The sequence below is a fragment of the Myotis brandtii genome, unplaced genomic scaffold (assembly GCF_000412655.1).
Source record: "Myotis brandtii unplaced genomic scaffold, ASM41265v1 scaffold107, whole genome shotgun sequence".
Lineage (NCBI taxonomy): Eukaryota > Metazoa > Chordata > Mammalia > Chiroptera > Vespertilionidae > Myotis > Myotis brandtii.
In genome coordinates, this window is record NW_005353629.1 from 955,006 (window position 1) to 971,529 (window position 16,524).

The window sequence follows — 16,524 nt, forward strand, 5'->3', positions numbered from 1 at the left end:
GACCCCCTCTCCCCCCCGAGGGCACAAATTTTTGTGCACCGGGCCTCTAGTTCATTCATAAAAACAGTGGACACTTACTTGCTGCGCTCAGTTCTTCAACGGACCCAACAAAGACATCCTGAGTGAACACGGGCTCGTTGTCATTGATATCGAGAACTTTAATGCGCAGTTCTAATGGCTTCTCTAGATGGTTGCCTCTTTCATCCAAAGCATAACCAGTTAGCTGAAATCATGGCACAAATCATAGAAGAGATTAGATTTAACCTAAGGTAATGACCTGCCATGGTACCAAAAAATAATAAAACAAATCATGACAGTTACCAATGAAAAAACTTCAAACTAATAAATATAAAATTGTTCTTACCAGGAAATAGGGCGTTTCTTCTCGATCAAGAATGCTGGTAACGTTCAGTTCTCCCGTGTCTTTATCAAAGACAAACACACCATAAGGTGGCTCTGTGATGCCTTTCCCAGTGTATTTGTATGTAATTTTTATTCTTTTTTCTTCTGCAATATCAGAATGTATCTAGCATGGAAATAACAGGGGAATATTATCTCTAGATAGAGTATTTGGAAAGTTGGGGAAATTTAACAAGATTTTTTCCTTTTCATGTAAATTTTATTCTTAACGACGTATATAATTAAAATTAGTAAGAAGAAGAGTTATTCCCTATTGAACCCCAAAGAATCAATGCATTTTCGGGAAACATAACGAAAGAATGTGTGAATGACTGAGATATTTCAGAAAACCAAACCAAACCAAAATGAAAACCTCAATTGCTCACACACATACTGGGATGTGACGCCTGGATTACAAATCTGGGTTTTAGAAGGCTTTCTTGAAACGACCTGTTGCTGGGAAATGGAAAATACTATCTTCCGTTACGTAGCTGCTCTTCCTTTCCAGGAGCTCGTCATGCATGACGTGTATAAGACTGGAAGGTGAAGGGAAACTTAGAAGTGTCTGCGCCAGAAACCAAGCAACACAGGGATGGGAAAGGGTGAGGCAGGGAAGGGAACCCTTAGGACCTGACACTGCAAATACCTGTGGGGCGGGGCTTCCAGCAGAGGGAGGGAAGGGCCAAGGGGAGGGGCTGGAATGTGGAAGGAGCTTAGATCAGTGAGGGATGTAGCAGAGTGCGGATGGGGTGCTAGGAGCTGAGGTCAGCGAGGAGGTCAAGGTCACTAAATCCCAAGGGAAGCAATTGAAAGGGTCTCAGGAATCGGGGGAACAGGCTTCGATTTGTCTTTTCAACCCATCACTCTGGCTGCTTTTGGGAGAATGAACTGTGATGGAGCCGGGCGTTGGCATGGGGGTGGCAAGAGTGAGAGCAGGGACACAAGGTCAAGACTTTCGGGAACACAGGTCAGAGATAACGCTGACTTGGACTAGGGGGTGGCAGTGGAGAGAAGTGGGCAGATCTGGAACATATTTCAGGGGTGAAACTCATAATCTTGCTACATTTTTAAAAAACTGGAAGGAATTATAGTGCCATTTACTGAAATGGGTAGAACTTAGAGCACCTTTAAGGGGGAAAAAAAATCAAGGGCTCAGGTTCGCACATGAGATGTAACCATAGAAAAATAGGACACTGAGCATGAAAGGGAGTTATTAATTATTGAGCCAGGACAGCGACATTAACGGAGAGGGTCTCAAGCTGGATAGATGGTCACCTTATCTGTTCGGTATCAGTTTTTCATTTTGAAAATTACTCTTCAAGTATAGGGTGGCAGAACAGGCCACTCCCAAATATGCCACCTTGGTATAGGTTTATTTTGAGCTGAAGGCAATTGAGAAGAAGTGGATATAAAAAAGCTCTCTGCCCTCCCCCTATTTGTCTAGACGCAGGACATCAATTTATAAAGGTGATCTCTCTCTCCTCTATCAAGGACAAAAGTTAATCGTCACCGACAACTTTAGACCCTTTTCAGTATTGAGATGGCACAAGGACTCCACATAACTTTACTAACGAGTCTTTTCTACCATCAGTTTACCATATATCTGTCTTCCCACCATTTGCTGCCCCTACAAATTCAAGGTCCTTTCCCTTTGCCTTGTCACTTCTCTAAGAATTGTTCCTTTCCTAAGATGCCCGAATTCTAACCAAACCTTTGAGTTACTCATCTCTGGATACTCCCACGTGTGACATGCATAATATACACGTTAATAAACTTGTTTACTTTTCTCCTGTTAGTTTTTCTTTTGTCAGTCCAACAAGTTCCCAGGGAGAGAACCTAGGAGGGTAGCAGGAAAAAGAAATTTTCCTCCCCAGCATATACTTCTTTTGATTATTGTAACATTTACACAGAGATTCAACTGGTGCTAGATCCCTTAACTCTTAATTTAATCAAAGCCCCAAATTATATATATGTCTTCACCAATGATGGTGCATCTTCCAGAATGGGAAAGAGGAAGTTTTTATTTTTTTTTAAAATTAAGTTTATTAGGTGACATGATCATATAGGCTTCAGGTGTGGGTTTCTATTTTTTTAAGTTAAATTTATTGGGGTGACACTGGTCAATATAAGAAAGAAGATCTTAAAACTAGAGGTTCCTGCTAAAAATTAAGCTTTGCTAATTTTCAAATACATCTGCAATATTAAAAACCTAATTAAGTACATTATGGAATTTTCCTTAACTTTGTATGTAAGTGGACATACAAGTTGTCTTCCACCACATTTTGGTAATATGCATGCATTTTCTGTTCCTCTTTAGAAAGTACCTTGGCGATCGGATTCTTTTTGGACAGATCCTCTCCTTCCCGCAGACTCACGGGGGCGGTGATCCAGGCTCGCTTCTGCCGCACTAAGTGAGTATGTTTAGGAAGCGGCTCATTTTCATTTCTGGTGTGTAAGGTCTACAACAACAAAACATTGCCAAAAAGTGATTAAGTACCTAAGACATCAGGGTGGTATCATGGAATTTACTAGAACTTTAAAGAAAGCTGTGTACATTTCAAGGTATAAATTTCCTATTTATTAACAGACTTCCTTTTCATAGAGGAAATGTGTTTATACTCTCGCAAATTCTATAGGAGTTCAACAGATTGTCTCCAAACCAGTATAGCACCTGGGGTTTCATTTTTATCAGAAAGAAAAGATTTCCCAGAGTGAAGAGTTTAAAAGGTTAAAGAATAATTTAGTGACCTTACAAATAAGCAAATTAAAATTAACATGAATTTTTTTTTCTTACTAATGGAAAATGAAGTTCAGTTTTTCTGTGGTAGCTTATATTTTAAAAATAAATTACTAAATGTTTTAAGACTAAATCTTAGTAACCTATTGATCTCAATTTGACTAAGAGTAGTGAAAGTGTCAGTTAATGAATTTATTGTTTTAATGATGGGGTCAAGGTTTAAATTGCCCATATTTTTTTTTAGAACCTTTCCGTGGAAAATGATTGTATAAATTTTCAATTGTGCTTTAACAGATAATACAGGTTTTATCCAAGGAAAATTTCCATACAGCTGACCTAGTGTCTTAAGATCAGAAATGATTATTCTACTAGGTTTCTCACTTCCTAATTTTGTAGTTCTATATGATAGGTATTTTATTTAGAAATATTTACACTGCTTATCTCTAGGTCTTAATTTTTTTCCTTGCTTTTAGTTGAAAAATTCTTCTAGAACTTAAAAAATTAAATTATGTAACAAAACATTAAATAACACTGAAGTTTATAATGTAAAAGTATAAAATTTCCCTCTACATTTTCACTCACACTTCAGAGTAGTCACTGTTAACAACTGGATGAATGAGTATCTTCTGTGGTCTTTTCTTATGACCATAGAGTTGCACACATATAAAGGTCTTTTTCTATAAAAATGCAATGTACTGTGCATGGTTCCTTACCTCTAAATGGAGTGCATTTCCAAAGTGAAAGCAGATCTGAAAAATAAAATTATTTATTATTTAATACAATTTATTACACCAGTTTAAATATTTTTTAAATGAATAACGAGGATATTACAGACATTAACAAGAAGAAAATAGGTTTAACACCACCACTATTCTCCTTTGTCAAAAGGACACAAAATTTGTTTTCTCCCCTTTGCCTCCCTGCCATGTCCAGGGCTAGAGGGAGGAATCGACACTCTTTTTGGTCCACAATGTCTTCTCAGAAACTCAGAACACAACGAATATCTGAAAACCAACCCCAAACTCTCCTGTGATTTTCATCTCTTGTTCTTGGGGAACCCACTTACCTTTCCTCAAGGTCTTTAGTGTGCAAAGCCGCCGAGCACTCCAACTCCCGCCATCCCCCATGGGTCATACACATGGCTACCCATATCCAGACTTCATTCCTCACCTTCCTGGGTCCCACCAACTCTTTTCTCTGGTTCTTATCCAGCACTGTCACATTGTGAACTTCATCATTTCACAGAACTACACGCAGCATGTTTACCCTAACATCTGGACAACACCTCCTATCCTGCCTTTTGATGTTTGCTTCACTTTTCTCCTGGCTTAATCCAAACCAGCACTTTCTTTTTTAAAAAAAATATACTTTATTGATTTTTTACAGAGAGGAAGGGAGAGGGATAGAGAGTTAGAAACATTGATCAGCTGCCTCCTGCACAACCCCACTGGGGATGTGCCCGCAACCAAGGTACATGCCCTTGACTGGAATCGAACCTGGGACCCTTCAGTCCACAGGCCAACGCTCTATCCACTGAGCCAAACCGGTCAGGGCCAAACCAGCACTTTCTAATGCGGTCGCCACGTGTGGCTATTTACACTTGAACTTAAATTATTTGTAATTAATAATTCACTTGCTCAACAGCCACGTGAGGTAAGTGGCTTGAGACATCGCAGACACCCATCACTGCCGACAACTCGATTGGACGCTGGTAGATTCCTACCAGCCATCCCAGAGACGCTGTCTGTGACGCAGCCAGCCCTTCTTCTTTTGATCTGCTAATGTTCCTGCTTCACTTTCCCCCCAACTCTGTGAGCCCAACTGTTTTTCTCTTGGATCCTGACCCTGTACTGACAACAGTGCTTGGTAGGGCCCAGGGCCGGTTGGATCCGTCACACACCCATGCTCTCTAACACCTGCTCCTTCCACAGGGCTGCTGTTGGTTTCCAGGGCGACCATATATTTATGTTTTCCTCCAGAGTCCAGATGACACCGTGGTGCCCTCTGTTAGCAGCCCTTTCATTCTCAAAAGTTTGCTCATTCAGACCACAAAGTACACAGCCTCTTATCTTTGTGTCTCTTATTGTATCCCTATCATGCATAGGATTCCACACCTCATGACCTCATCTAAACCCAGTCACTTCCCAAAGGCCCCACCTCCAAAAGCCATCACTGGGAGATAAGGCTTCTTCCAAGGAATTTGGGGGGAACACATTCAGTCCTTAACTATGTATGAGAAAATTCTAGCCAATGAGATATCAGGAGAGTCTGGAAAAATGCCCCTCACTGATGAGAAGAGAAGCACACTGCCAACCTCTCTCCTCACCTGCCCTGGAGATGGGTGAGTGAGGATGAGACTTGGAATGGCTACAGCCAGCTGTGACCACGAGGAGAAAGCCAATGCAATGGCAGAGAAGCCAAACTGAACCTGCGGCATCTCGGAGTCACAGAACTGGTCAAATTTGGAGCTGCCCCATCTCTAACCCACTTTTTAAATATTTTTTATTTTTATTTTTTAAAATATGTTTTTATTGATTTCAGAGAGGAAGGGAGAAGGAAAGAGAGATAGAAACATCAATGATGAGAGAGAATCATGGATCGGCTGCCTCCTGCACGCCCCCTACTGGGGATTGAGCCCGTAACCTGGGCATGTGCCCTGACTGGGAATCAAACCGTGACCTTCTCGTTCATGGGTTGATGCTCAACCTCTGAGCGACACTGGCTGGGCTATTTAAGCCACCGTTAGTTGTGTTTTGTTACTTATATCTGAAAGCAACCCACCTCATAAGCTCACTTGGCATGGTTATTACACAAATTAAAAGAAATAATACACAAGTATCTTTATTGCAAATGACTGGCATGTAGCAGGCACTCAGTCAATAGAATTATGATGCTATTTCCTCTATTCCAAGACCTGCATTTTCCTCACCTTAAAATTTCTGAAATTTGGACTCAGTCATTCAGGCCTTCAATTTCCTACAATATGCTAAGTAATATAATGTTCTTAGATGTTGGGGAGAGAGACAAAAGTAGATTGTGATGAGAGCTGTAAAGAACGTTAAAGCAGGGGCAGGGTGGTAGGCAGTAATGCAGGACTGAGAGGGGCTCCAGGCAGTGCCCTGCGGGGACTAGCCAGGCCGTGGAGTGGGACTGATGGCAGCGCCATCGAGGTGGGTGCTGCTGGAGGAGAGTGAGTCGGGGGATGATGGCTGGGCTTTGGGGTGCTGGTGATCTTGTTTCTTAATCCTTTGTAGGCCATAAGCGTCTATAGATGCAAGTGGTGGACCTTTGAATTAAATTCAAAATATCGTGGCGTGTGGGGATGGTTTCCGTTTTGGACGTGTGGCAATTAACCCGCTGGTTACGTGGTGTGTGCAGTTTGAGAAAGTCCAGTAATTCAATACTCTTGTAACATGTGCACTTTTCTGTATGTTACACTAACAAGCTACAAAGATTTGTGTGCGTCTTGAAGCTGAGGGGGTCTGGGAATCGACATGATAGTGCTGTTGGCTTTTTATAGCACCTGTTGCAACAGCTTGTTTTCGGACTTAACAAGGCAGGATGGACTGAAATATCCGCTCGGCACTCATTGCACAGAACCGAGAGAATCGTATAACATTCTGCCAGCGGTGGAGCTGTTTATGCCAGCGGTCGCCAGCCGGGGCGGTGAGGTCCGAAAGGTTGGCGACCGCTGGTTTATTGGATTGAAAACAATTAAGATCTTAACTACTCTTTTCTAAAGTGCATATGTAATTTGGATGTTTCCTTGGAACTCTGCACCGTGTAAAACACATTCTTCATTTAGAAAAGTGGTTCTCACCTGGAGATGTTGCACCCCCACCCAGCCCTCACTCAGGATATTTGGTAACGTCTAGAGACGTTTCTGGGTGTCTGGTCGGGTTGGGGGTGGGGAGGTGAGTGCCGCTGGCATCGAGTGGGTAGAGACCAGAGATGCTACAGGCCTACAATGCACAAGGCAGCTCCTCTCTCCCCCGACCCGGCCCTCTCCCCCCCAAAGCATTATCTGGTTCCCAAGGGCCAAGGGCCAAGGTTGAGGAGCCCTGATTTAGACCGCGGTTCTCTGGGTGGACATCACTGTAGTAACTAGGGCCATGATGGTGCTACCAGCTCCACGGGACCATGAGGATTTATGTAAATTTCCAAGTTGGTAGCGCATTGCAGGCGATATAAAGGGAACAGCTAACACCTCCCTCCACTCCTTCCCACTCCCTCGGGCTCTGTCCTCGGGCCGTCCTGGAGGCCACTCCAGGTTCAAACACTGGAAGGTGGCTGCACCGGAGGCCCCTATGGTTTCTCCCGAGTATGAAATCTGTAACTCTTTTCTCACAAGAAACGTGATGATGGGAAAATATCCTGAGCAGCATGCCATTAAGACTGAAGAGGAGCCCTAAGCGGTTTAGCTCAGTGGACAGAGTGTCGACCTGAGGACCCAAGGGTCCCGGGTTCGATTCCGGTCGAGGGCATGTGCCTTCGTTGCAGGCTCCGCCCTGGCCCAGGCCCTGGTCAGGACTTGTGCAGGAGGCAACTAATTGATGTGTGTCTCTCACATTGGTGTGTCTCTCTGTCTTTCCCTCTCTCTTCCACTCTACCTAAAAATAAATAAATGGAAAAATATCCTCGGGTGAGGATTAACAAAAACAGCAACCAACCAAACAAAAAGACTGGAAGATGGACCAGATAAATCCTTAAAAGCGTTCCCAACTTACTAAAGTTTAAAAACAACTTCTATCCTTGAATCCTACACATCTTGTAAAAACTGGTTTTCTTGGTACCTGGCAAGAAAATAATTTGGTTTTGGCAGAGGCACCAGGGAAGGTCAAGCACCACTGCCAAAATACTGCCAAGCAATGCGCTCTTTGTTCTCAAGGTCGGCACCTCTCCACGTACTTCCTGCTCAGAAGGCACCTTGCTGAGTTTAACACGAAGGACCCAGGAGCTCAGGAGGCAGGGGCTGCAGTTCCCCCTGCAGGGCCCACAGATTCCCGGGGAGGTCGTCCATAAAACTTCTTATTTTATGGCTGAACATCACAGCTCATTTAGAAAATCGCAACTTAAAAATCCACCTGATAAAAGACCCACTCCGAAGTAGAATTCATACAGCAGCCACACTCAACGGCTTTAAATTACAAGTACATTTTTGTTTTCGCAGCTGCCACTTTAGGAAAGACTCAGCCAAGAAAAGCAGTATTTTGAACTTCAAGGGTTGAACCCTGAATTTGAACTGTAGACAGCAAAACTATGTCCTTTAAGTCTCACTGCAATAAATTATATGATTTATCACCATCTTTCGCCTGCTCTTCCGATGTCTGGGCTAATCTTAATGTAACAGATATGACTGTGGGTGACTCATACCTCTTTTAGAATCAAAGAAAATATTTTCTTTGGTAGCATTTATTGGCTGAATGAATTTTAAAATAGGGATTTAGCAATGCTGTGATACAGATGAGTTGTTAGATCGTGCACATTCTAACTTCAAGCTGAGTTTTGTGCAATCATGGATAGCTCCTCTTTTGTCCTTGGTATAAGGAACAAAGACAGACAAACCCAAGGCCCAGTTTAAGAAACAGAGCTTCAGATTGTCCTTTTCACCATTAGAGGGCGCTGGTCTACCAAGAAGGCAAACTCCAGGAGCTACCAGACAGTGGCCAACAGTGGCCTCCCAGGTCCTCAGTGGAAACGGGCATTTTCCATTGGCCCTCCCGCAAGTAAGTGGGTGGCCAAACTGAAGATGGAGAAGGTCACTGGCCTTTTGACAGTTGTATGAACACTTGTGCAGGACAAATCTTAGTTTACATTTCTTCTCTCTTTTCCTTTCTAGCACTCTAACTTGTAGTGAAACTAAACCAACAATCTAGACCCAGAAGGTCAGGCCTTACTGCTGACAAACCACAGACAACTGCTGTAAACCGAGATCACAGTGATGCCTTGGCGGGTGGGGGTGGGGGGGTCGTGTCAAGAGGCATGGTGTTGGGGGACCTGGTCTCTGTCCGGCTTGGCCCATTGATAACATTCACTAAATCCAGTAACTGGTACACTGGGTGCTCACAAAACGTCAAGCCCTCTTCCCTGTACCCGTTCCTTCACTTAAGCTCCCTGCCCAGGAGCCAAGTTCACCGGTTCCCTGACTGTAAGCTCCCTGCCCACGAGACAAGTTCCCGAGCACCCAGAAGACTGGCATGTGGAGAAAGCACAGTAGCAGCTGATGAATGTATTAACATCAAACAAACGCTCATCACCCAGCCTACCCGGGCGTTACGTATTTCTTGTAAACAAATGAAATTCAGATGATTCCAGCTTTTCTAAACATACATACTTTAGCTCTTACATTTTTAAAGAATACATCTGTGTCCAAGGCACTTAGCTAGTTTAGCTATGACAGGTGGGCCCTGCGCTGGAGCCGCTGAGATGAGTCGGAGAACAAGTGCACCTACATTACTCTAAGAGGAGGAGGAAACACTTGATTGTGTGAATGACAGCTGCCAAGACAGTTCTGGGGACCTTGGAAAGGGCAGCCGCTACTTCCTGCCGGGGAAGTGAGGAGAGGGTTAGGGCAGGGGGTGGCCAGAGCTTGGCCTTGGAGAGCAGGATCTGCGGCTGCGCCCAAGGGAGGCTGCCACGCGGGGAGGCGGAGGGGAGGGATGGGCATCGGAGGCAGCCTGCGTGGGGACTTGGAGACTGAGGGCAGAACAGGAAGTCGTGTGGTTTGGCTCCTAGACCAGGCGATGGTAGCAAGTAGAAAATAAAGACGGTTGGCTAGGGATCTTCACTGACTCTATGGAGTGGGGAGCCATTGGCAGCTTCTGGTAGGGAATACTAGACCTTCAACACTAGAACTGCAGAAAGATTTCTGGCAGAGCTGGCTCAGATGGAAGGCAGAGGACAGTAATAAGCCAGAGATGTAACGAGGCCGGCGATAGAGGACTGGCACCAGGATGGGTGGGTGGGCGGAGGCAAAGCTTTATGGGGCCCAATTCAGTCCTTGGCAATGCCCTGTGTGTAGAAGACAGAAGGGGTCAGCGGGCACACAGTGCTAAGTCTGATGGCTAGAAGGATGTGATTCTCAAAGCTCAGATGGTAGAAATGTTAATCCTAGGCCCTGGGGAAACCCTCTGAGTAGGGAGGAGAGGCACTAGACCAGTGGTTCTCAACCTTCTGGCCCTTTAAATACAGTTCCTCATGTTGTGACCCAACCAGAAAATTATTTCCGTTGCCACTTCATAACTGTAATGTTGCTACTGTTATGAATCATAATGTAAATATCTGATATGCAGGATGTATTTTCATTGTTACAAATTGAACATAATTAAAGCATAGTGATTAATCACAAAAACAATATGTAATTATATATGTGTTTTCCGATGGTCTTAGGTGACCCCTGTGAAAGGGTCGTTCGACCCCCAAAGGGGTCGCGACCCACAGGTTGGCGACCCACAGGTTGAGAACCGCTGCACTAGACAATCCAGAATAGGGGATGTGGCCCAAAGTGGGCAAGGGCGGCGCCTCTCAGCCACTGTTGCCACCCTGCTCCCGCGCGTGTCTGGAATGTCTTCTCGTGATGTGTGCACAGCACATCCCTCTCCCATGCTTTACTTTCTTAGCATTAGCCGATGGTATAAATCCTGTCCCAGCTTCCTTCATCCTTATCGCCAAGCTTTGCATAGGATAAAAATCTCAATACATTAAAAAATAATTTGAAATAGACAACAATAGTCCAATGTTATACATGGTATACATCTGATACTTTAAGGAAAACTCAACTGAGAAAACAATCTTTCATTATATGTGAACTATATGTTTGAAAGTGTTATCAGCCATTACATTTTGTGGTACATTGAAAGACAGGAAAAAACACACCAAGCTGTGATTAAGAAATGCTCAAATTGATTTAAAGTTCATTTATGATTTCAACTGAGGTTTCTGATTTTTACTACAATTTGAATACCCATCCCTATTTAATGAGTAATTTCTTTCCATATCAATATTTGCATGCTTCATTCATGAATAAACTATTTTGCAAACTTTAGACTGATAATTGCCATTCTTAGACCTGTCTGATAATTAGATAAATGGGAAGTTTCTATCAGTACGTATTTCTGGATCTCAGCTTTGAGGATTTCAATTTAGCTCATCAGATATTTCTAATGATCAGGGAGGATTCATATTGAATGAAGACTGTGTCTTTTTGTAAAGTCCTTTCTCTAAGTTTCTGTTGAGTTGCCATTTCCCTATTACTTATTAATTTTTAGAAACAAAACCAGATGTGAACTTATGAGTTTCTAAAATTTCTGGATAGAACTGATTATTCTTAGAGGCTTCAATACCATCTAAGTTATACTTGAATTTATCCTAAAATCTGTTATCCAGTTGCATATTCGAATACTGTATAACTGATGTTATTGATATTATATGAGTTGCATAGTGTTTCCCAAAAGAAGGTAAAATGAAGGCCTAACCCCTAGCATCTTAGAATGTGACCTGATTAGGAATCAGGGTCTTTGGAGATTTAACCAACTTGAGGTCATCGGTGTGAGCCCAACATGATCACTGTCTTTATAAAAAGGGGACAGTTGGATACGGACTCAGACATGCACAGAAGCAGGGAATATGAAGAGACATAGGAAGGATGCTGTGTGAAGACAGAGGCCTGAAGTGATGCATCCACAAGGCAAGGAACGCCGAGAACTCTGGAGAACCGCCCAACACGAGGAAGAGGCAAAGGAGGAACCTGCGGAATCTACCAGAGGGAGTGTGGCCCTGCCAACACCTTGATTTCAGACTGCTGGCATCTAGAACTATAACACAAGGCACTTCTGCTGTTCGGAGCCACCCACTTTTTAGTACTTTGTTACAGCAGCCCTAGCAAACTAGCAGCAGTAGATACACCTGTCCACAGTACAACTGGCTATCACTGAATCCTTAAAATGTAGTTTGATTTTAAAGGCAAAATTCAGGCAACAATCAGAAAATCTCTTCCTTGAGTGCCCTCTTGAGCAGTTGGGCGAAGCCTATGGATGTACTGAACCCAATTATATCAAAATAATTATCAGAATTTTGAAAAACCCACCATATTTGTGATGCAGTAATATTATATTGCATTACCAATGCATTAAATGTCTAGTAGAAAGTTTATTAGTGATGAGAATAAATGGCATTTTGAGATAACTACAGTATGATGTCAACATTTTTGTGAATTCTCAGGTACTGTTAATGCTATTGCAATGTCTTTCCTACATTCATAATTTAAAGAAAGGCTCAATTTCAGTTAGCAGTTAGTGAAAATAGGTATGTAACTTATTCCCACCCATGTCTAAGGACCCTCTGAATTTTACCTATGGACAGGAGTAGGTAGATCCTAGGTAAAGAACTCTTGAGAAGAAAAGATTCTCTGCTTTTATTCACAAATTCTCTCATTTTTTTCATTTAGATGGAATTGGCCTAAATGATTGTGATAACTATGTGGGTATCACCCAACATCTCCTTCTGGTGTGTCTTTCTTTTTCTTTAAATATTTTATTTTATTTTTAAAAATATTTTTTATTGATTTCAGAGAGGAAAGGAGAGGGAGAAAGAGATAGAAACATCAGTGATGAGTGAGAATCATTGATTGGCTGCCTCCTGCACTCCCTTTACTGGGGATCGAGCCTGCAACCCGGGCATGTGCTCTGACCAGGATCAAACCTGGGACCCTTCAGTCCACAGGATGACGCTCTATCCATTGAACCAAATCGGCTAAGGCTGGTGTGACTTCTGAACTGCAGAGGAAAGCCAAAGCTCACATATCACAGACTCCCTTGCAGCTAAGGTTCTGAGTGTGATTATTTAGATTCAGCCACTCAGTACTTACAGGAGGTGGGAGAGAAGGAAGTGAAGCTGGCACGCATGGATGTGGATGTCTTTGGGTTTCTGCAGCAGCCTTAGTGCCCACCACTAGATTCCTGGGTGCCAAGAGGCAGAGTACAGGTACATTTAGTTGGTGTGGATCCTAGTAGTTGTCACACGGTTCTGTGAGCGGCAGCAATAGCATCCCAATCATGGAAGCTTCCAGACTGCCAGAGTGGCAGTGTTTCCTGTTCACAGGAGGGACGGCCCCTCCCTGTGTGCTTGGGTCCGGCTGTGTGCCTTTGAAGTCTTTACTGATAACACAAACTGTGGTCTGTTTCCTCAATCTTTCCTACATTTATGTAATCAACTTACTGTCCTGGAATAAACCTCTTCTTGCCTTAACTAGCTAGAGTGACTTCTGTTATCTGCAACCGAACTCTGACCCATACAGACTATAATTTCTATTCTCTCCTATAAAAAAAATCCTGTTTCCTTAAGAACTACTTCTGTCTGATGAGTTGCTTTCCATTCTTTACCAAAGACTACCCAGATGGCCCCTGGCTTGCAATGTCGACTTAATGATGGTGCAAATGTGGTAAGCATTCAGGAGAAACCATACGTCACATTCTGAATTTGGATCTTTTCCAGGCGAGCAATACCTGATAGATACTCCTTTGTGATGCTGGGCAGCAACCGTGAGCTGCATCGCCCTGTCAGCCACAGGATCACAAAGGTCACCAACTGATACTCTACAGTCATGCGCCACATAACGATGTTTCTGTCAACAATGGGCCACACATATGTGATGGTGGTTTCAATGGTTTATAAGCAAAAAGTTTGTGATGTTGAAAGAAAAGGCTGGAATTGACTTCTATGTTGAATTTCCTGCGAGCTCTGGGTGTTTAAGCAGAAGAGGCGGCTCAGCCTGCTGTCTACCTGTGATGTGCACACACTCACTTCTCCCCTCCACTTCCCTTTCTCTCTCTTTCCTCGCAGTCTGTTCCTCCCTCTCTCTCCTCCCCTCTCCCTTTTATGATTTCTCATCTCAGGCTTAGTCTCTGGGTCTCTGCTCTCCCTTCCGTCCCTCCCCCCTCCTGATGTCTATTTCCTCGCCAAAAGCCTCTCCCTTTGCAGCCCTCCGCCGACCCCCAAAGCACACATATACATTGTTTTTTTGCACTGTTTTTATTGTATCCCTTTAAAAAGACAGTACAAAAAGTAATGTGGATGTGTCTTTCCTATGTTTACATAGACAAATACCGTGGTATTACAGTTGCCTAGCATATTCTGTATAGTGACATGCTGTACAGGTTAGTAGCCTTGGAGCAACAGGCTATACCGGTGATTTCCAACCTTTTTCAGCTCATGGCACATAAACTAATTACTGAAATTCTGCAGCACTTCAAAATAAATAGTTTTTCGATTTGACATGCAAAAAAAGTATAATTTGATTCATTCACACCTGATGGCTATTGTTGCGTTGGCTGTTGCCATTTTTTTTTTTTACTTGACAATCTAAGGCAGGGGTCCTCAAACTTTTTAAACAGGGGGCCAGTTCACTGTCCCTCAGACCGTTGGAGAGCCGGACTATAGTTTAAAAAAAAACTATGAACAAATTCCTATGCACACAGCGGCGGCAAAAACACCCGGCGGGCCGGATAAATGTTTTCGGCGGGCCGCATGTGGCCCGCGGGCCGTAGTTTGAGGACCCCTGATCTAAGGGAAAAGAGGCCAGTGCCCATGACTAAATAGTCAGGTAGTGCATGTTTTAAACATCCTTGTGGCTCACCAGTGCGCCTCTAGTGGCACCCCACACCGGTGGACAATTGCTGGGCCCTTACCATAGAGCCCAGGAGTGTAGTCAGCCCTCCCATGCAGGGTTGTGGACGTGCGCTCTCTGAGGTTTGCGCAATGATGATATTGCCTAACCACATTTCTCGGAGCATACACCCGGCAGTAAGTGCAGCATGACTGTGCTAGCAGTGTTTTAGATAGCGTGTTCTGTGGTGTTGTATCCCATAATGTCTATGAAATGCCTAGCTCTGTCTCATTCTGGTGAGAAGGAGGAACTGGAGATGAAACTCAAGGTAACTGCCCAACTGGACGCTAATGTGGGTGTGCTGAGCGCACGGAAGGCAGGCGAGGCTAGCCTGGGACGTGCAGGAGGTTGGGGGGAGTAAGTGCATTTCCGACCTACGAGACTGTAAACATACGAGGAGGTTATCGGGACGGAACCCCACCAGGAGCCGAGGAGCACTTACCTGTCCTTCCGACTTGCGGTACATCGGGGGAAAGGCTGAACTGCCCACTTTGACCAAAGATGGACATTCACATTCATATCACAAAATGTACTGTAGAAATACGAAGGCCTGCCAGAATTCTGCCCCGCTCCAGTCAGTTATAATCACTTTCAGAGGAACAATGATTGCCAAATTAAAGTAAAAAATGCTAAATTGCCAATGTAAAAAGTATGCTTAAATTATTTATTTCTCTGTCGCTGTTTGAATTGGCCTGCTTGTCACACCATGGGGGATAAAGGTGGCTTCTTTTCCTACATGAAAGGAATTGGATAGGAACTCTCAGAGGGCGCCAGGCGCTAGTTGCTAGGGATTTGTTCTGCTCTGCCTGGAAGTATCACCACGAGGGAATTACGTGCTCTGTTCTTCCTGGGGGTCAAAACAAACCCTCTAAATTATGTCTTAGAAAAGCTTTATTAACAACATGAACTTGAACTGAAAATTACTTCAATGACTTGGGCAAAACAAGATGGATAAATAGAGCATGAAGGTAATCTGGTGTGGCCGGCTGGGGGTCCTAGTTACTATGCTGCTGTGAGCTGACTGGAGGCCCTCCTTCTCTCTGTATTACTTCCTGTTGGGTTATATGTCTAGCTACATCATTATCACTATATGAAAACCCATTTAGCAAAGTCCTATAAGCCAGGCACATTTCTAAATTATGTGCAAGTCCATTAACAAAGAAACGAATATAGTTTAAAACCCAGTTGGCGCATAGAAACCAAGCATGACATGTAGACGTAGCATTGAACACCGTTTTCCAATGGCTCATTAAGCCCTCGCCGGTTTGGCTCAATGGATGGAGCATGGGCAGCGGATCCCCGGTTCCATTCCAGTCAAGGGAACATATCTTGGTTGCAGGCTCATCCCTGGGGGCGGGGAGGAGGCAATCAATCGATGTCTCTCTTCTCCCTCATTGATGTTTCTGTTTCCTTCCCTTCCACTCTCTCTAAAAATCAATGGGAAACTATCCTGGGGGAGGACTAACAACAACAACTAAGCTCTGAAAACCCCATTTGGCTGTGGCTCGACACTTGATTTTCTGTAACCCTTTAAAATGACACAAATCTTAGCACTATTACATACATGATTTTTCATACTAGGAAATGGTTTGAAAACACCAACTTTGCGACCTTAAGTTTGATAAGTTAAAACTAACCTTGTGTGGGTGGTTTTGAAAGTGTGGTTTTACTAGTAATCAACAAAAGCTTTGTAAGAAACGTTTCTGAAATACTTTTGGCCTGGCTG

At 43.6% G+C, this 16,524-nt stretch overlaps 2 protein-coding genes across 2 annotated transcripts in view; one reads left to right on the plus strand and one right to left on the minus strand.

Annotated features, from left to right (window-relative positions):
* DSG2 (desmoglein 2) overlaps positions 1-16,063 on the minus strand; it is a 35,627-nt gene extending 19,564 nt beyond the window's left edge. The window contains exons 1-5 of the mRNA XM_005857062.2: positions 16,031-16,063; positions 3,850-3,885; positions 2,724-2,858; positions 365-526; positions 79-223 (exon numbers count right to left, since the gene is read on the minus strand). Of these exons, the coding sequence (XP_005857124.2) occupies positions 79-223; positions 365-526; positions 2,724-2,858; positions 3,850-3,885; positions 16,031-16,048 (496 nt within the window). The 5' untranslated portion in view covers positions 16,049-16,063. The remainder of the gene's footprint in view (positions 1-78; positions 224-364; positions 527-2,723; positions 2,859-3,849; positions 3,886-16,030) is intronic.
* Positions 2,736-16,524, plus strand: part of DSC1 (desmocollin 1) — a 294,686-nt gene continuing 280,897 nt past the window's right edge. The window contains exon 1 of the mRNA XM_014541341.1: positions 2,736-2,810. The gene's annotated coding sequence lies outside the window, so the exon portion shown is untranslated. The remainder of the gene's footprint in view (positions 2,811-16,524) is intronic.